The 22,608-nt window shown below is 38.6% G+C and overlaps 1 protein-coding gene across 1 annotated transcript in view; it reads left to right on the top strand.

Annotated features, from left to right (window-relative positions):
* LOC134662530 (phospholipid-transporting ATPase VB) overlaps window positions 1-22,608 on the top strand; it is a 102,529-nt gene that overhangs the window by 53,150 nt on the left and 26,771 nt on the right. Inside the window, exons 2-4 of the mRNA XM_063518790.1 lie at window positions 13,273-13,477; window positions 14,834-15,652; window positions 16,104-16,246. Of these exons, the coding sequence (XP_063374860.1) occupies window positions 13,273-13,477; window positions 14,834-15,652; window positions 16,104-16,246 (1,167 nt within the window). The remainder of the gene's footprint in view (window positions 1-13,272; window positions 13,478-14,833; window positions 15,653-16,103; window positions 16,247-22,608) is intronic.

Raw genomic sequence — 22,608 nt, 5'->3', positions numbered from 1 at the left:
TTTTCTTCCTATCACGTTTAGTAGCAAAATATCTTATGCAACTGAAACTCCGAAAGGAAAACACTAAAAAAGTATCGAATAATTCCGAAAAAAGGAAACTTAATACCAAAAGAAAATTAGTGATGTTTAAAGTTTAAAGGACTTTCGGCATTACCCAATTTCCGAAATAGGGATGTTTCCTGTACTTAAAACTCGGAATAATAAACCAACAGGAACCGCCATTAACAGGCGTTCCCCTCTGCCAAAAGTCGGCGGCCACCGGTCAAGGAGGTTATATAAAACTAGTTGCCATACGTCATACGCCATTCAGCAAACGTCAGTCTAAGCGGAATGTTAGGAGCAGAAAATGCCGAATTGTAGCGTTTTCTCCTGTAAAAACCGATCGGAAACATCTAGCGTACTTACAAAACACGTTTCTTTTCATATGTAAGTACTATTACATGTAAATATTATGAAATAGTGCACTAATTTAGCAAAAAACTAAAAAACATTGTCAATCTGAAAGTGATACCACTTCATGGTACTAGATCTAATTTAGGGTAAAATTTAAAGAAGACTTTCTAAATATTCATTAGGTATACCTAACTTCTAATTTGCGTTGCTTATTGTTATATAATTTATATAACACATTATTTTTCTATAACACCTTATTTTTATATCAACATAATCCATTCAATGAAATAAATAGTATAAATCATAAATAACGTGATATTACCGATATAGGGTCATTGTGCTAGTTTCCGTCCATGCTCTAGTCTCTAGTTTTCGTCCACATGACAGATTAGCAAATAACATATTTGATATTTAATTTGCTACTTGCCAAATACATTTTTTATGTAGATAGATATATATATATATTGTCTCGACATTAAGGATTGCATTAAGTCCAAATTTGTGCAGCAATGTAGATTTATATTCAATTTCGTCAAGTGGACGAAAACTAGAGCTGGACGAAAACTAACGCACCTACTCTACTACTGTTTGAAAATTCATTTTTCTCTTAGTTTCTATCGTATATTTTTTATTTGACACGTCCCATGTTTGTATTGCAATTTATTTATTTTAAGGTATTTGCTGCCGTCATTTTCCATAAATAGGCACTCTTAATTTATTACTCTGGTATCACTCTACCATAGTTAGTGTTGGGACACCATAAAAACCAATATCGATAAAATCTATATGAACATTATAAATATATTGTTATTTTGATTTATTTTTTTAGATTTCCAAAAGATGCAATAAATATTAAACATAAGTAGTTTTCAGCTTATCAAGCCATCGAAAACCTAAAAATATTGCAATATCAGTCACGTTTTAAATATCTAAGAACTGCATAAGTAAGTTTGTAATTCCATATAAATATATGCTATTACAAAGTTACTGTTGCAGTTCCTACAAATAGTAGGTAAAGTAAAGGTACACTACGATGTATGTACGATGTGAGTATGAATAAAGATGTGTTTAGTTATGATATGTGTATACATAGTATGGGTATGAGTACCCGAAAGAAGGACTGTCTACAAAAAGAGATGAGATCCCATGAAAAACATTACATGTAAAAAGGTGCAAGTCTCGCAACGCTTCTACTACAAAAAAGTTTTGACATGTAATGCTAATGTGAAACCAAGTCGGTTATTTTAATCAGTGCCAGGGGGTGTTAAAACCGTATCAATAAGATATCTTTTCTCTGTAATACATATAATGACTTGGCAATCGCACATAATGCTTTACTCTTACCGTACTCGTAAATATATGTAATGCTCAAACTGCAATTAGCGCTAGCGTTATGTTCAATTAGAATTATTTTTAATAGGTGACGATGATCCTTATGTCATTATGCAGCCGTGCGATGGCCAAGTCATTATACGTATTACAAATTAAAGATATCTTATTGATACGGTTTTAACACCCCCTGGCACTGATTAAAATAACCGACTTGGTTTCACATCAGCATTACATCTCAAAACTTTTTTGTAGTAGAAGCGTTGCGAGACTTGCACCTTTTTACATGTAATGTTTTTGATGGTTATAATTGACTAAAGCAGACAGTTAAAATTCCGTCAATAAAATATCGACAATATTATCGACAAGTCCCTCGCACTTCTACGATTACTTAGAACTGACATCATCTCGTTCACGGACAGGGTTGTCTGTGTTTGTTCTTGTATTTGTGTGAATATAGTTTATGCTAGTGTTTGATAATTTTGTCGTGTGCGTGTGTAGCGACGCATGCAAAAAATGCATTAGTGTTTACATTATTTGTGTGCGTTCCTCGCCCCCCGCACCGAAAACGGCAGAATTTTTCACATAGAAATTAGTGCGTGTCACCACTCCATATTGGATTATTACTCCGAGACTTAAAATAAATTATTTCAAACCATGCACGAAATAAAGCACCAGATAAAATAATTATTAGAAAAACATAGACAGCAGCTATTTTTAAACACAATTTGTATTTAATAAATCGGACTGAAATATAAAAAGTAGGTGAGTTTACCGTGACGTCACTACATTCGTTTTCATATAAATTCCATATTAGCAAATCGTTTTGACAGTTCTAAAAAAGAAGCTGATTTGACTAGTAGGAATGTAGCCTATTATCCGAATACACCTTACTTTCAATTATTAAGCTACTGAAACCGTCATAGATTCTACAATAAACGACAAAAAAAAATTGTAAAAAATTATAAACATACGGAATTTAGCGTGACCAACTAAAAATGGTTTTCGTGTCTACTAGTGGTAGCCGTACGCATAAAAAAACCGCAAATCGATGTACAGTAGAAGGTTGACAGGTAGAGAATGCCTCATGGTATTAAGTTCGCCTTTTGTACATTAAGTTATTCTTTTGTGCAATAAAGTTTAAATAAATAAATAAATACAGTTTAGCCACTTGGCACACGCATACTAGATGTCAAAACAAACTTTTTGACCCGCAGTTCCTAAAAAAATTCCCTTAGGAGGGGAGTGCTGAGTCATTTAATTTTTTGTATAGAAAAAAAAAACTTTTTTTCTTGGAAACCTATCGTGTGTGGTATTATATGAAAGGGATTTTAGAGCCGATTCTAAAAATATACCACATCATTACATTTCAGCCATTTTTTAAAAAATAATTTTCAAAACATAGGGTCACTTGTCGAACATTGAAACAATCGTACACAGTGAAACTTTGCGATATCTCGGAAACTAGGTGTTATCAGCTAGTGCCGTCTGTCAAGCAAGGGCAGGCTCAGGGACCCCCAGCACCTCCCCAATATGCGAGCGCGCCTCGGAGAAGGAGCACGTTGCTACGAGCGTTATTGTGAATTCGTGCGACAAAAGTAATATTTTTCATTTATGTTTCGCAATTTTTTACCAAGATATAGAGTCTAGTTTGGCGTTATTTAATTTTTTGTTGTGTGCTATGTGTATTAAAGTTACTTTGGAGCTAAATATTTTTAAATTTCTTTCACTCTTTGGTGCAGTTTTTTTAATTGATTCAAAAAACACCCCCTAGTCTCACAATGAAACATTTTTATGTAGTAAACAAGGAAACATGATGTTCACTGAACACCAGTATTAGTACACAATGAAACAAACTCATTATTTTTTTAATTAATTAAAGACTATGTCCGAAGTTTGTAAAACTAAAATACCATGAAAATTGATAATAATTTGTCTATCATATGAAAAAATATAAGATACTTAACTTTAGAAATGGCTGAGATAGGATAGTTTATATGTTGAATGTTTCATTGATGGCAAGGTTAAGGTTACATGTCTAACATTGAAACAGTCGTTTATAAACACTATGTTGCAAGAAAGTGTATGATATCGAGCATGGAGATGCTTAAAACCCTCCCGCGTCCACCTAGTTGGCAATCATGCTCCGTGGACATAAAAGGTGCCTTTCTCGCAGCATGCCGTAAGTGCCGACCAGATTTTCGATTCACAATGAAACTTAGGTGTGCGTACAATGAAACAAGTCTTTCGCTTTTAGATATTTCAGCAATCTTATAACGATTCCATATTTCGGAAACCTTTTAAATAACAAATTTCAGCCTACCACTATTTTCTCCTTTCCTTTCTCATTAATTGATTGAAAGGATGTATGTATTAATGTAACTTATTTATTACAACGTTTCAATGTTTATTAAGGATGTTTCGTGGTAGACTATATATATTACATCTGTTTCACTGTAAAAATTAGAGTGTTGCATTGAAAACATGCACAAGGACACAATGAAACAAAACTCATTTTTCAAAAAAAGGTTTACAATACAGAAACTGTTAAAGATAAGTAGAAACCTTGAATGCCTTACGATAGCCAACTAAATTGTTTATCTTCATGCGAAATGTCACACTCGTAACTTTAAAAACACCAGAGATAGAAAGGCTTGAACTTTGTGTTCCATTGATCAACAACTAACCCTACAGTAAAACCTCTGTCTTCATGTATTATTTGTGTTTCCATGTACATTTATTCTGAGGTTGTGCAATAAAGAGGATTTGTATTGTATTGTATTGTAAAACCTACTTAAGACGATTCTGAAGGGACCATAGAAGTTAGGATCCTGTAGAAGTGGTCTACGCGTGCCTCCGTGAGGGACAAAACATACGCAATGCGACGCTATGATTGGTCGAATTTATTTGTTACCCACCATAATCCAAAATGTGAGACTGTGACAAGGACAAACAATAATAGCGCTTTCTCTGCTACTCCTAGTGAAAGATACATAAGACTATCCCGTTCAGTCAGTTATCCCCACCGCTCATGCCCTATTCAGTTAAAATACTAGATTCATGGAAGGGACCTAGTAAAAAAAGCGTCTTAAACGGGAAATCGTATTAAACGTGATTTTTTTTGTATTACATATTTCATGTCATTTGTTTATTTACTTACAATGGAAGACCCAACAAAGATTATAAATCAACATTAGGCGGTCAAGCAGATGGCATCGCATTCTCAGACCGATAAGGACACGACAAAAGATATTAACCAAAAACTTTAAGGGAGATAATAAACACATTAAAAATAGTTAGGTAACGGCGTATTGCATAACAATACGACCGACGGTTGTCAATAACACTAACGTGCAGATGGTGTGTAACAGTTAAGGCCAAGCCACACCGGATGCGTGTGCGTGACGTGCACGTACACGTACGCGTCCCGCTGCGTTGTAGAATACGAAAACACATAAGAGAGGACACACCGCTTGCGTGACGTGTGCGTGACGTGCGCGTACGCGTGACTTGCACGCAACGCAGCTCCGACGAGACAAACCGGCTGCGTACTGCGTGCACGCGTCCACGCAGCGGAGCGGCAACGTCGCTTCGTTGCGTGCAGTGATGACGTTGTGTTTAACTGCGATCCCTATGAGAGGGCGAACCGAGCAGGTTCGGACACGCACAGCTCGGTGCTGCATAGGTGCTGTGCGTGTACACGCGCAGCTCGCTTGTATTTATTTACAACTCGGTCGGTGCGCGTGCTGGTTTTTAATATGGATTCAGTGATAAAAGAAAAACTAATTAAAATCTTTCGTCAATACGAATGTATATTTACAACATAGCACAAAGATTACAAAAAAATACGTTTTATATAAATAATTTGGCCTGTGGGAACAAATCGATGTTAGGTATTAACCAGGCATGTTATATGTGTAATAATTGCAATGGCGGCATTAGGTGAGCTGCTTCCATTTGCAACGGGAGTCACATGATGTAGGTACTGTCGCAGGAGTATTTTATTTTACTGCACGCATGACTGAGCTGCAGCGTGCACCTGCGTGGCGTGTGCAGCACACTGCGTGGCGTGCGCTGCGTGACGTGCGCGTCACCCGATGTGACAGGGGTGCTGCGCACGTCACGCAGCGCACGCCACGCAGTGTGCTGCACACGCAGCCGGTGTGGCTCGGCCTTTAACTTTAAGAAAAACAGCCAACACTGGTTCCGGGCGTGATGCGATGCGACTTACGGGCGGGGCGCACACCCTCCTACTTCCCCGACTTCCGAATGCACAGACAGAATTGATGTGCGGACCAATTTTCTGATCTGGACAAGTGGAGGTGTCGCCAGAATCGCGTCCCCTTGCGGAATATTAGTACCTACGGTATGGTTAGTCCCCATTTTTTTCACCCGCATACATAAGTTGGTAACATTAATGGCGTATTAGGCGGGACGGGAGTCGTATTAACCATGAAAAAATGAATGAAAACAGGCCTAAAGTTGCAGGGGCCGGCGTAAAATGGCGTATTATGCGGGAAGTCGTATTAAACGTGATCGCGGGTTCTACGTTTGGTTGGTAAGTTTGGGCTCCTCCAGATACAATATGGCTGATTTTTTTTTCATACAATATACCACAAATGATACGGGATATCCTCAAATCTAACCCCAAGAAAGCAATTTCGAAAATCATTTCATTAAGTTTTTTTTTTATTTTTCAATATTACAAAGTGACACAGTTCTACTTCGGTACCTATTTTACGAGACTTATGGAACTATACCTGCAGATACCGTACATAACTACATATTAATCATAAAATGATACGTAATATCCATGTATCCAACGGGGAATACCTCTTTAACCCTTTTACTGCGCCTTTTCGTCAGTTGGTATAGTTTGTTTCACACAAAATATCTATTTGCTCCTTCAGATACGATATACCTGATTTTTTTTGTACAATATACCACAAATGATACGTAAAATCACTAATATCATGATATCTAACCCCACCCCTGGTATGTTTTGAAAATTATTTTTGTTTTAATAAAATTAATGGCTGAAATCTAATGATGTGGTATATTTTTAGAATCGCCTCAAAAAGCCCTTTAATATAATACTACACTCGATAGGTTTCTGAAAAAAAAATCCCATACAAAAAATAAAATGACTCGGCACTTCCTTCCTAAGGGAAATTTTTTTAGGAACTGCGGGTCAAAAAAATTGTTTCGACCTCGTATGCGTGTGCCAATGGCTAAACTGTACATCGATTTGCGGTTCTTCTTTGAAATTGGGCTCGTACGGCTGCCACTATACTTCATGACAATCTTCTTTTCTCTCGGGCAAACAGCGATTACCGATTATATTGTTTTTTTTTTAAATGCGATTCAGACTATTTATTACATACATAATCAATTTATCAATATTCAACATATGTACATCATTAATATCCCCAAGTTGTCAATGTGTACGATAAATATCTAGTCACGATCACGTTTATAGGTTATGTCCCTTGAGAAAAACTATTATTACATTGCAATCTTCATGGCTGATTGTAGATAACTATGACTAATGCAATAATATGTAAATATAATAGCACTGTTATGACACGACGTTAACACTAAATGCTATCTTTACCGTAGGTGGTGCTTTCATATCGCTATAACGTAATACCTACCTATCATCGGAACTCCCAGTATTCACGAATCAAATGTACCTAGACTGTAATAAATATAATATTGTAGTTACAACTTGGGTCTTCATTCTGTTACTAGTCAAATATTATAAGTTTCTTCTATGGTAGCTATATTGACGAGCAGAGTCGGGTGAGGAGTTAGTGGAAGTTAAACACCTTATGTGTGATAGTATAAGAACATTCTGAACGTTTATTCTCTAAATGCCTATTGTTTTATACACGTTAGGTTGCGCTGACACAAGCAATATGCGTTTATGTCGCAGTAAACCAAAGCGTTACTGCTAAACACTAAAAGTGGACATTCACCACATTACACCTCCCCCGAAAGTTCCTCTCACCGCCGGGGTGACAGAAGAAAAAATTTAAACGCATGTTACTTGTTTACAATTTTTTCTGAAAACAATACAAAAAAATATTAACAAATTATATAGGTATAATGCAAACAATCTTTATTTAGCTAGGTTCTTATGTGTCGTAAGTGTCGTAGTCCTATTAAGGAAAAGAAAAAAAAATCGTTGTGCTAATAAGAAAATATCATCACTTTAAATGTTGTCATCTCTCAAACGTTAAAATATTAATTTACTTCCTTTTCTCATAAAATATAAATCTCCTTCTTTAAAAACATTTACCTACTCTTCATCTTTAAAACATTTACTATTCAACTTTAAAACATTTAAAAACATTTGATATTCAACTTTAAAATATTCACTCTCGCTGTTTATAGTCACGGTATCTCCCATAATTCTGATAATAAAATAAACTAATGCCGTATTAAATGTTAAGCCTTTCACGGACACCTATAAGGTCGACTATGATCAAGGGCATAACTGGGTTGCGCCTCTATGCGCACCCTTCACCTATCAATGCTATCCATAGCAATTCTTCAATAAACACCTAGGGCATGGTCACCCTTTATCAACTCTATAAAATGGCATATCAGGCCAGGCTGTACGGCTCTGCCTGTACCTAGAGACACAAATACATTAAGACAATAAGTCTCCTACAACTTTCACGGAGGATACTGTATATCACACTATGATCAAGTACGAAGGACTAGTGCTCTAGCTATAAGGTCACATTTTATAAATAAATGTGCCTAAACTCCTTAAAACTTTCAAACTTGTACCGTACTGTAAGCTTTCTATAAAATAAACATTATTATTTAACTTCCAAAATTAAAAAAAAAACGATGTAATAAATCAAACTTTCGCTGTACCTATATCAGGTGATCAGTCCGACACGTAGCTAAAGTATCAATCATTACTAAGAAACAATTAAATAATGTTATTGAATTGAGTTGTTAATTATTTAATCGTTATGCGATGTATCAAATTTCATTCATCGCTTATTAAAATATTCTAACTCGCGGCAAAGTCTCGCGGCCTAGTTAAATTTTCTGTTGACGTGCGCACAACGCGTGGCACGCGCTGCAAATTGCAACATACATGATTGAGGACACTATTCGACACTTTTATATTTAATATTATATTATGACTTCTTATGAAAAATTTGTATGCTCGAAACGAAATTGAGTTTAGCGACAACCTTTAATAATTATGAATGATTTAAATTTGACTGCTACTGAATTGGAAAAAGAAATGCTGGCTTTTAGAGAAAATTAATTAAAATCATAAATTACATGTAGGATTTACATCCTATTGCTGCGTGGCTGGCCGTCCTCGGCTTCGTCTTCGTTCGGTCCGGTGCGAGTTCGCAACCGGCATTCTTGCTGCTGCTGGCGTGGCCTGGCGAGCTGGCATTTCCATATGGCACTCGCTTGACGCTTCATATGGCTGGCTGGCTCTGCTTCCGATGATTATGATGGTGGGCCGGGATAACCCTGGACTCCTCTTGAAATGGGCCGGGATAACCCTGGACACCTCTTGATTTGCGAGCCGGGATAACCCTGGACAACGCTCTTCTTTCTTCCTTCTTCGTCTCTTCTTAATTTCTTTTCTTAACGCGGTTTCCGCTTTTTGATGTTGGTTGGTTCTTCTCAGGTTGTTTCTTGATTCTTGATAAGCTGGTTGGTTCTGACTGCGTGGATTGGTGTTGAAAAAGTGGTTCTTCTTTTTTTTTTCTTGCTTGATTTTTCCTTCTTTCTTGGGTGTTAGTTCCTTGTTGGTTCACTGGTCTGGATCGCCATCAAATATTATAAGTTTCTTCTATGGTAGCTATATTGACGAGCAGAGTCGGGTGAGGAGTTAGTGGAAGTTAAACACCTTATGTGTGATAGTATAAGAACATTCTGAACGTTTATTCTCTAAATGCCTATTGTTTTATACACGTTAGGTTGCGCTGACACAAGCAATATGCGTTTATGTCGCAGTAAACCAAAGCGTTACTGCTAAACACTAAAAGTGGACATTCACCACATTACACTAGCAATGGGTTTTACAAGTTTTCCGCATAGTAACAGTGTCGACTCCTCTATGTCGTTTCTATGAACATTCTTAACTTAATCTATCTATCTAATACCTTTAAACGAGCAATTCTTGTTTATTTATTTATATATATATATATATATATATATATATATATATATATATATATATATATATATATATATATATTTAATTATATTATATTAAAACATTAATAATATTATATGTTTTCCGAGCGAAGCTCGGTCACCCAGATATTTAACTATTTAATAAGGAAACAATACTCGATTACCTACTTTTCAAATCCGACATTAACCACGCCAGGTGTAGGTCTGTAGGTATTATTTCTTCTCTGATTGTAATAAAACAATACAAGTCAAAGATTTAAAAAAAATGCTAAATTACTATAATATCGATAATAACGTAATAATAACGATCTTGTCTAATATGTATGTAAGTAGGTATAATCTTCATTAATCATTTAATCATTGCAATCATGTACAACATTATAAGTATACAAGGTACACATATGTGAACACTAGCTGTTGCCCGCGACTTCGTACGCGTGGATTTGTATATTGGTGGTTATACATTCTACATTAGTTTAGAACAGCGGTCGGCAACCTTTTAGCAGCCAAGGGCCACATAGTAGTTAACGAAGTTGACGCGGGCCGCACTTTGTTAATATTTATGACTTTATCAGACATTGTCGTTTGTCAATATTACATACAAAATAGCCAGGGAGGCTCGCGGGCCGCAAGTGACAGGCTCACGGGCCGCATGCGGCCCGCGGGCCGCGGGTTGCCGACCGCTGGTTTAGAACATTATGCAGCAAAAGATAGCGAGGTAGGGACGGTTAATCATTTGTTAATTATTATACAACGCATGAGATTTGTCTTTCACAACCTGGCTACGAAGTTTCAAGCCCCTAACTGAATAAAATTGTTCTCGATATAATCTCTCTCAACCCCCAGAAGATTTCCAAGTCCACTATTTAATAAAACCTACTACCTAACTACCTATTTACGAAGTTTGAAGTTCCTAGCTTTAAATAAAATTTGAACCCTCTACCAACTCTCAACCCCTGTTTAAACTTTTAGGGGATGAATTTTTAAAAACGCTGAAATTACTTTTCTTGTATTGTAATAATATGCCTTTATACAACGATTCAAGTCCCGCACTCAAATAAATATTTGGGTTCCATACAAATTTTTGACCCCCTTCACCACCTTGGGGGATGAATTATCAAAGAATCTGAAATTTGTTTTCTTTACCTTTACCTTTTTACAAAGCTTCAAGTTCCTAGCTTTAAATAAAATTATAACCTATACAATCTTTCTACCCCTTTTTAACCCTGAATTGGGATGAATTTTTAAAAACGCTGAAATTAGTTTTCTTGTGTCCTAATAATATGGCTTTATACAAAGATTTAAGTCCCGCACTCTCAAAAATATTTAATCTCCATACAAACTTTCAACCCCTTTTTTACCTCCTCGGGGGATGAATTTTTAAAATCGCTGAATAGGGTTATTTGTTTTTTAATAAAATACCTTTGTACGAAGTTTCAAGTTCCTAGCTTTAAATAAAATTTGAACCCTATACAGACTTTCAACCCCTTTTGGACCCTTATAGGGGATGAATTTTTAAAAACTTCTCTTTTAATGAAATAACTTTTTACGAAGACAAATTCGTAGCTTAAAAAAAAATTAAACCCTATACAATCTTTCAACCCCTTTTTAACCCTTTAAAGGGATGAATTTTTGAAAACGCTGAAATTACTTTTCTTGAGATCTAATAATATGGCTTTATACAAAGATTGAAGTCCCGCACTCTAAAAAATATTTGATCTCCGTACAAACTTTCAACCCCTATTTCACCACCTCGGGGGAATTTTTTTTAAAAACACTGAAATAAGTTTTGTTGTTTTTTAATTTCATACCTTTTTGCGAAGTTTCAAAGTCCTAGCTTAAAATAAAATTTGCACCCCAAGACAAAGTTTACTCCCCTTTTTTACCCCCTTAGGGGTGGAATTTCCTAAAACGTTGCAATTCCTTTATTTTGCAATCGGCTATTATGCCTTTCTAAAAAGTTTCAAAGCATTTGTAATGGATTCAAACTTTCAACCTCTTTTTAACCCTGTTAGGGGATGAATTTTTAAAAACGCTGAAATTACTTTTTCTGTCTTAAATAATATACCCATATACAAAGTTTCAAGTCCCACACTCACAAAAATATTTGATCTCCATACAAACTTTCAACCCCTTTTTCACCACCTTCGGGGATAAATTTTCGAAAACGCTGAAATTAGTTTTCTTGTTTTTTAATATAATACATTTTCACAAAGTTTCAAATTCCTAGCTTAAACTAAAGCTTGAACCCCATACAATCTTTCAACCCCTTTTTAACCCTTTTAAAGGATGAATTTTTGAAAACGCTGAAATTACTTTTCTTGAGATCTAATAATATGGCTTTATACAAAGATTGAAGTCCCGCACTCTAAAAAATATTTGATCTCCGTACAAACTTTCAACCCCTTTTTCACCACCTCGGGGGATGAATTTTTAAAAACACTGAAATAAGTTTTGTTGTTTTTTAATTTCATACCTTTTTGCGAAGTTTCAAGGTCCTAGCTTAAAATATAATTTGCACCCCAAGACAAAGTTTCATCCCCTTTTTTACCCCCTTAGGAGTTGAATTTCCTAAAACGTCGCAATTCCTTTTTTTGCAATCGGCTATTATGCCTTTCTAAGAAGTTTCAAAGCATTTGTAATGGATTCAAACTTTCAACCCCTTTTTAACCTTGTTAGGGGATGAATTTTCAAAAACGCTGAAATTACTTTTACTGTCTTATAATAACATACCCATATACAAAGTTTCACGTCCCACACTCACAAAAATATTTGATCTCCATACAAACTTTCAACCCCTTTTTCACCACCTTGGGGGATGAATTTTCGAAAACGCTGAAATTACTTTTCTTGTTTTTTAATATAATACATTTTCACAAAGTTTCAAATTCCTAGCTTAAACTAAAACTTGAACCCCATACAACCTTTCATCCCCTTTTTAACCCCCTTAGGGGTTGAATTTTTCAAAATCGCTTCTTATCTCTTGTACACTTTACAAATGCAACCTAGTGTGCAAATTTCAACTTTCTAGCTTTTGTAGTTTCGGCTCTGCGTTGATGAATCAGTCAGTCAGTCAGTCAGTCAGTCAGTCAGGACACTTGCATTTATATAGAAGAAGATATAGATAGATGAACCCGGACAGGGTATAGCAATTAGTTTTAATCTTATACTAAAGTCTTATTACAATAAATGCTCGTAGTTTATATAATAAAAAATAACAATGTATAGAATTTGCATTACATATACCAACAATTACTCTAATTATTGTGATCGCTATAATGAACTTAAGGTTCCGTCACATAGGCGCGTTTTCCGGGCGCGTTTTCAGTGAGTGAAATAAACAACCTGTCTGTCTCTTTTGCGCAGGAACGTGGACCGATACGTGCGAGTGAAATGGCGCGACGTGCGCGTGGGCGACCTGGTGCACCTGTCCAACAACGAAGCGGTGCCCGCGGACATGGTGCTGCTCCACACCTCCAACCCTCTAGGGATCTGCTACCTCGACACCTGCAACCTCGACGGCGAGACCAACCTCAAGCAGAGGATGCTGCCGCCTGGTTTTTTAGAAATGGTAACAATCTCGCATATCTTGGAGTGGCCTAGCAAAACTGAATTTCCATAACATAAATGTTAAAATTAAAACCATATTCAATATTAAGAATTAGGGCCAGAGCTTGTTAGCTTGGCCTAGTACGTTATCCCTGACGTTTTTAAAAAAAATGTGCTTGTCTTCTCTCTCTCAGAATTACCTTCAAATGAATTTAAGATATTCAGGTATGCCTAGATAATTACTAAGTGTACCTAGGTAGGTCGTCGTTGTTATGCTTTCGGGTACTTAAAAGGTAGGTACAGTCGCCATCAGATTTATCGAACAAGCCAAGGTGCTCGCAAATATCTGAACACGCCTCCCAAGCCCATTATTTTAGATGGCGGGTCGTTCAAGTTCCCTGTTTGACCTAAATACTACTCGGAACTTTAATCACAAAAAGAGAGGACGAATTTCGTCATCTACCGACATAAGGTCAAGGCCGAACGTGCTTTTCATGCATATATGTTTAATGTCCTATAAAATCCGAGGCGTAATTACTATGATCATTAATCATTTCCTCCGCTCGGACCGTCTCTATAGCGGATACTTGTTACCTTCCAAACGGTGTCGCCGGCTCGGCCGTTCCAGCTCACCGGCTTCACATTTAACCTCATTGTAAGCTGACATTAATGTCGCTTTCATTACCTGGTAAAGGCGGTTTTTCTCGATTTTAACTGACTCATTTAACCTACTGTTCAAAATAAAGAGCTTGTATTTAAAGATACTTAGGTTTAATACAAACATGCTATCTTTTAATGTGGATGGCATTACATTTCGTCTGTGGAGTTCTAAAAGACTTAGCGTGGGAACACTTTCTCGGATATTAGCGACACAAAGAAAAATCGGAAATGATCGCCGCGAGCGGGTTGCATCAACGGGAATTACGGACTATTAAAGTTCTAAGCAATTAAAACGAGATTAATGTAAGGTGTCATGCACGACGCACGACGATTAATGCCTACTTAATTGTTTGTCACAACTCACAAGATCTTTAATCGTAAGTTGTATAACACGTCGGATTTACCAACCTTAAACTATTAACTATAATAGGTATAATGGGTTCGCAACAAATCAATGTATGAAAACTCCAGATATTGTCTTACTAATTCTTGAAGTACCTACTACCTAAGTACCTACTACATAAAAACTTTCACTGTCAAAAACTAAAAGGTAAAGGCGCGCCCTACTCTTTGTTACAAACTAATTTTGCATAGTGCCTATACTCAATATACATAACATAAGTGTGTAAAAAAAAGAGATGAAACACGAATGTTTGAGAAATGAATATGGTATCGTTGCTTACCGTATATATTATGGTATCTTTTTTTTTACTTCCAGCATTTAACTTTTCGTCCATCGAAATTCAAAAGCACAGTGGAAGTGGAACGGCCGTCAACCAAGATCAACCGATTCACGGGCAGCATCTCGCACCCGAACAAGGAGCGCGTGCCGCTCAACTCCGACCACCTGCTGCTCCGCGAGTGCACGCTCAAGAACACCGACTTCGTGGAGGGCATCGTCGTGTACGCCGGCCACGAGACCAAGGCCATGCTCAACAACGGCGGCCCCCGCTACAAGTGCTCCAAACTTGAAAAGAAAATGAACACCGACGTTATCTGGTGCATCTTGGTCCTACTATTCCTTTGCTGCACAGGCGCCGTCGGCTGCAAGATATTTCTCGACAAATATTACAGCCTGCCTAACTTTCCTTATTTCATAATTACCACGAACTCCCCCGCCTACGAAGGACTGATAATATTTTGGACGTACATTATTGTCTTACAAGTTATGATACCGGTGTCGCTATACGTGACGATAGAGATGACGAAGCTGTTGCAAGTTTACCACATACACCAGGACGTGGAGATGTACGATCCGATGACGAACACTCGTGTACAGTGTAGAGCGTTAAACATCACTGAAGAATTAGGGCAAATCAACTACCTGTTCAGTGACAAGACGGGTACGCTAACCGAGAATAAGATGTTGTTTCGGCGGTGTACGGTGGCGGGAGTGGACTACGACCACCCGCCGGGCCCGCCGGCGGAGCCGTCGCTCGACCTGCCGCCCATCGTCACCCCCGTCACCCACATCTCGCCCAACACCAGGATGCTGCAACATTTGCTCGACAACAATGGAAATGAACACACTCAAAAGGTAAAATTCGTTTCATTTTTAACATGTACCTGATTATTAAAGCAGTGACTAAACATGTCAAACTGAATTTTTGGCACAAACCAACTTCTCAAATGTCAGCCATTAGTCATTATCATTATCACATTATTGAGTAAAAGTATAAAATTATACGTAACATCTGTCGAATGTATCTTTATCAGGATATACTTAATCATCACAATATTGCAAATAAGTTTTTTTAGTAACAGAATATTAAAAAACTACATATACTCATCCTTCATTTTTGTGGTTACAAATATTACAATACTATTATAAGAAAGTAAGATTCTGTTTATTTGTTTAAGCGCTACTGAGAAACGACTCTTGCCAAACTATATCTACTTGATGGGCAGTTTAATACGAATGTTATGAGCTGATTCGACCCATGAAGAGACTTGCCATTGAAGTGAAATAAACTTTGTGTTTGGTTTAGGTACGCGAGTTCATGCTGATCCTGGCGGTGTGCAACACGGTGGTGGTGTCGCAGCCGCACGTGGACGCCATGCACATGAGTGGCTCCAGCCCCGGCGACCTGGAGCACACACGCTCCAACGGCACCGCTCGCTCCACCGACAAGTGAGTTGATGCAGGTGCTGACGGCGAGCGACACGGTGGTGGGGTCGCAGCCGCACGTGGACGCCATGCACATGATCGGCTCCAGCCCCGGCGACCTGGAGCACACACGCTCCAACGGCACCTCTCGCTCCACCGACAAGTGAGTTGATGCAGGTGCTGACGGCGAGCGACACGGTGGTGGGGTCGCAGCCGCACGTGGACGCCATGCACATGATCGGCTCCAGCCCCGGCGACCTGGAGCACACACGCTCCAACGGCACCGCTCGCTCCACCGACAAGTGAGTTGATGCAGGTGCTGACGGCGAGCGACATGGTGGTGGGGTCGCAGCCGCACGTGGACGCCATGCACATGAGTGGCTCCAGCCCCGGCGACCTGGAGCACACACGCTCCAACGGCACCGCTCGCTCCACCGACAAGTGAGTTGATGCAGGTACTGACGGCGAGCGACATGGTGGTGGGGTCGCAGCCGCACGTGGACGCCATGCACATGATCGGCTCCAGCCCCGGCGACCTGGAGCACACACGCTCCAACGGCACCGCTCGCTCCACCGACAAGTGAGTTGATGCAGGTGCTGACGGCGAGCGACATGGTGGTGGGGTCGCAGCCGCACGTGGACGCCATGCACATGAGTGGCTCCAGCCCCGGCGACCTGGAGCACACACGCTCCAACGGCACCGCTCGCTCCACCGACAAGTGAGTTGATGCAGGTGCTGACGGCGAGCGACATGGTGGTGGGGTCGCAGCCGCACGTGGACGCCATGCACATGAGCGGCTCCAGCCCCGGCGACCTGGAGCCCGCACGCTCCAACGGCACCACTCGTTCCACCACTTGTCGGACTTGATGAACGTAGACGACTTACATGCGAGCGTCTTTAGTCCAGGCGACCGGGACACTTCATTGCACCAGCCGGTCCACTGATAAGACAGTATCCCCATAAACCTAGTGGCTCGCGCTAACGCGGCTAACTTCTCTCCAAATAAAACGCAGAATGTGGCGCTCAACACTAGTTGTTAGCGCTACGTGCACAATCCTAAAGAATACTGCACATTAGTTTACTGTACACATACTTTAGCACTTTTCCGCACCATTAAGAAGCCGGTGATTGTTTCCTTTCAACAAATACAGCTGTCTCAATATCTTATGTTATGGTGGTTCTCTAAATCATCGCCAAATGTCATTACGAGTATCATTTCATTTTGCTGAATAATTAAGTGGCAACTCAACACAATATTTCGTTTGATTTCCCAATCTAACAGATTAGTGTATTGCCAACAATTAAAAAAAACACAGCAGAATCGCTTCGTAAGTCTAATACGAAAATTAAGAGGTTTATTTTTGTAATTTAACTTCATATGATGCAAAAATATAGTCCTTACACCCTGGCGGATGCTGCCTCTGCAAGCAGGAGGGGCAGCAAAGGCAGCATCCGCACAGTGTACCCCTTACATTTCATTAAAGTGTCAAATGAGGATATGGGCCTCTACGTGTTTGTCTCCCAAATGTCCTGAACACCATTGCTCCGTGATGGGAAAGACCAAGTAAACCGTCATCATAATGAACATTTTCCGAATGTTGGTTGCCAAAGTAAATCATCTGCGAAATGTTGGTTGGCAAGTGAAATTCGGGCAACAAAACTTCGGCGAAACGGCAAATTGGTTGCTCTGTAAAGAGTGTACCGGAGAATACAACCAAAAACCGGCGACCCACATCGACTTAAGTCCATGTTACGCACGTCTGATGTAACAGTACAAGTATGTAACGCATAGTTTTCATCGTTTTAAATTAAAACGCTAAGATTCAACAAAATCTGTGGTTTCCTAGCTCTAGTTTACATTCTTTAGTAGTCTAATCCAACGAAAAAGCCGGATATTCAAGATCACCGGCTGTCTGTTGCGAGTGTGGACAAGAAATGGAGCGCTCGTGGATTACGATGTGGATGTGGCTCGCGTGAATGAATTCAGAATTGAAATTCAGATTGTAGCACGCAAGCCATCAGCTGCGTACGAGGGGTGTTCAAAATATTCTCGGTATGAGAATGAAAACAAACAAGTACGAAAAGTTTGATATTTTTATTTTTCAATATACTCCCCCCCTATGTTCATACACTTAAAAGATCGATCAATTATTTTTTTTAATCCTGCATAAAAATATTTTTTATCTTTGGTGTAAAAATGCTCCTCCACTGCCGCCTTCAATGCTTCATCATAGGAAAATTTATTTCCACGCAGATCCTTTTTAAGATTGGGGAACAAAAAGAAGTCGCTGGGGGCTAAGTCCGGACTATACGGTGGGTGAGTAACAGTTTCAAACCCACATTCAACAATAGCTGCCTTGGCAATATGAGCAGTATGGACGGGGGCGTTGTCATGCAGAAGCATAACACCTTTGGTTAACTTTCCTCGCCTCTTTTCTTTGATTGCATCCTTTAATTGACGTAGAATGTTAGCGTAGTACTGTCCTGTGATATTTACACCTTTTTCTTTATAATCGATCAGTAATACTCCTTCACAATCCCAAAATATCGTGGCCATGACCTTGCCAGCTAAAGGGATGACCTTGAACTTCTTGGGATGAGCTGAACCCTTAATGTGCCACTGCATGGACTCTTGTTTACTCTCTGGGTCATAATGATGAACCCAGGTTTCATCTCCAGTAACTATTCTTTGCAGCACCTCATCAGGATTTTCACCGCACAGGTCAATAAAATCGGAACAACAAGCTACACGCATGTCTTTTTGAAGCCTAGTCAGCATTCGCGGAACCCATCTTGCACTTACTTTTGACATATTAAGATGGTCATGGATAATATCATGTACGGTACCAATAGAGAGATTGGTTACTTGTGCTATAGATTTTACCTTCACTCGACCATCTTCCAATATAAGTTTTTCCACTTTATCAATATTTTCTTGTGAAGTAGCTACTACAGGCCGGCCAGGTCTAGGGTCGTCTTCAACACTCTCCCTTCCACGTTTAAACTCGCTTGACCACTTTTGAATGGTAGATAAAGAAGGAGCAGACTCACGGTAAACACAATCCATTTCCTCTTTTATGGTTTTTTGATTTTTACCCTGTTTTGTCAAGAATTTTATCACGCATCGATGTTCTAATTTAGTTAACATTGTCAATTCCCACATGATGTTCATGTTTGTTCAGCAATTGCAGAAAAACAAAAGAACATCTCGGTTCGAATTATACTTTTTTTTAATGTCAATGAATAAACCTTAGCGGCCAGTAACGAAAGAAATTTTAGAAGAGGTTGTAAGATATCAATACCGAGAATATTTTCAACGCCCCTCGTAAGAACTAACCGTTACCTTTCCTAGTCGTGGAATAAATACATTTTTGTTTTTCTTACAAAAAACACAGCAATATATTCCCTATATACGGTTATAAGAACGCTAACGTTCTGATATAAAAGTCAAGTATTTGTATAGGTATTTCGTGAACAACTCATTGTCATTTCTGAATGATTTAGTACGAGTATATGACTATATTGAATTAAGGAAACTATAGGTCTATTTACTGCTGCTTAATCTACTGATTAATGTTAATGAATGACTGTTTGTTTCTAAATAAATAAATAAATATCCTTCTAATACGAGTAGGTCTACCATTACGCATTACGTACTTTTACATCGATTGTCGATGGCATGATATTATGGGAACTTAGTTCATTAAGTTTATGATGACATGAATACTTAAGTATAGGTATGGTAAGTAGCGACTAGGTAATATGTGACTTGAGGACGTGATCACTGAAAAGTAGAACATAATGAGACATGTATATGTGAAAATGTACTTATTCGAAGTCGCCAAACTAAATGTTTAGGGGAATTTTCTGACCAAACTGAAAACCAAATGTAGGGAAATGTAAGGCGCGTGTAAACTCATACCGCCGAAATGACTGTATAATACGCGCAGAAAAATACGCTAGTCTGAAACCGCTCTAACACCTTATTTCAATATTATTTTATCTTATTTTCAAAGGCTTAGTATTACTAGTATCACCTTAAACACTATTCAAATACACCCATGAACCCTTACATTAAACAGAGATTATACATCAATGTATGTAAAATTAATATTACTGAATGCACTATGCACTTGGGCACCAACATAATGAATATAACTATTAAACTATTAAATGCTTGTCATAGATCGCAGCGAGGGCGCCAGGTGTCCAAAAAGCTGGCAACATTGCCCCGCTGGGTGGCCATGCTCAGGGCCAGGTAAGCTGGCCCTTTATAAAAATGAAAACACTATTATTCACATCACCAAAATGCTTCGTTTTTGAAGTGAAAACTGCTTTAGCGGCGCTGTGCACTGAAGTGGGGAAAAAATGTTAAACTCGAGACAGCGTAAGACGATCACGTGACCGTAAGACGGACACGTGACCTGATCGAAAAACTGTTACATGTAATGTCATTGAGTTTTTCTTTATTGATTTAAATGCCATCTAGTGAGTTTCGCTCTAACTGGTTTTAATATAACTAGAGTACTAACAGTGATGTGCTTAGGGGTTTCAAGTTATTAACGCTAACGCTAGATGGCGTTAAACCTCAATTATACATAGTGCATTTTGCAATAGTCATTGAGTTTTCACTTCTGCCGGCACTCCCTGAGTGCAACCCGTTGTTTTTTTTTTCTCAGCCCGATCGAAATTGTTCATAAAGGCAAATGGCAATATAGATTAATAAAGATGAATATTACTGCACCATTCCGCTAAATTACGTGCTGTACTACTATTGTAGGCCATAAGTAATACACGCTTGCTTATTATTGTAATGCACGCAAAATGAAATTAGGTAAGGTTCCACAACTGATAAGAAAAACATCGACACGTGTTTTGCTACTCTACGAGGAAAGTCATGGGAAACCTCGTAAAAGAGAACTTGCCTATCTTATATCAACAATTGACGAACACGTAAATTAGGAATAGGAACATTAATGTCACAGTACAAGAACAGTAGTGAATCTTCATAGAAATGTGCCGCTGCCGGCTTGAATATGTGCGTGCGCGCCGGGCGCCGTGTACGCACGCGCTGCCACGCACACATTCGCATAATATATATATAGTTTATTTATATATAGTTTATTTATTGTAGGTAACACACAAAAGCATTTACAGGGGTGCAAAGATTATCCTAATTATGTACAATTGACAAAGTGTAGGTACCTCAGCTAAAAAATATATTGTGTCAGGTTGCTCTGGTTCCTACACTAGGCTCAGCCTGTCTCGTAGGTAACCCAGACTCAAGAGAGTTTATACAATTGAAACTTAAAGCCAAGGAAGAGGAAATACGAACAGAAATTACTCTTACATTTTTACAATAAATTAAATTAAAAAAAAAAACAAATCTTGTGAAACTATCTTAAATTATAATAAAACTAAATTTACCTAGAAAAATCTAAACTTATCCATCAGCGTGCGACTCAGTCAAGTTAATTGTTGCTAGTGAATGTGTGTTTGTGTATATATATAAATGTATGTGTGTGTGTGTGTATGTGAAAGGAAAAAGTAGTTATTTATCAACTTTTAGAAGTTCTTCTATGTCCTCGTAGGAAAAGGAGCTGAGCCATGAAGATATTTTTTTCTGAACTTCCCTAACCGTTAATTTTTTGATGAGGATTTTGGTGTTGACTTTGTTGTAGACAAACGGATGGATGAAATTTGGCAGACGTTGAGCGAAAGCTGAAACAGTCGGGGGAACTGGGACTTTGAACGTGCGTTTTTGTAGCATGCAGTCGTAGTTGGAGGACTTCAAGACTTCTCCGTGAATCCTGGACACAACACGGAGGATAAAAATACCACGAACACTGATGACATCCAGATCGCTGTACACTAGTTTGGTAGGGTATCTAATTGGTTTTCGAAGGGATACCTTGATAACAGCTCGTTGCGCCCTCTCCAGAGAAATCAAGGAGGTTTTGCATGCTCCGCCCCAAGCAGTTATGCAGTATGCTAGTACAGATTGGCAGATGCTAATGTAGACTGTTCTGAGCAATGCTTTGTTTGCGGAGTTACGTAAAATTTTAAAAACGTAAATAAGTTTGCGTACCCGATTTGCTGTGGTTTTTATGTGCTCTTTGAAATCCAGCTTCTCGTCAATTACGGGGGAATACGGTGGCGGCAGTGTGGGCCGTACCGCGACTGTGATCGCGCGCATTCGAGTACGCTCGCATTTGCCTGCTCTTACCGGCCTTAATTTATACCTTATTTATGAATTGATTGAACATTTCATTATATTATATAAATAGAAACCTAGTGCTACTCATAATACGCAAATAATATATAACTAAAAATAAAAGTGACAACCCTAAGCGCCAACGCAAGAGTAGGTAAATAACTTGCCGAG

This window comes from Cydia amplana, chromosome 3 (genome assembly GCF_948474715.1).
Source record: "Cydia amplana chromosome 3, ilCydAmpl1.1, whole genome shotgun sequence".
Classification (NCBI taxonomy): domain Eukaryota; kingdom Metazoa; phylum Arthropoda; class Insecta; order Lepidoptera; family Tortricidae; genus Cydia; species Cydia amplana.
The sequence above is the reverse complement of the archived record's forward strand: the minus strand, read 5'-3'. Positions and strand labels throughout refer to the sequence as shown.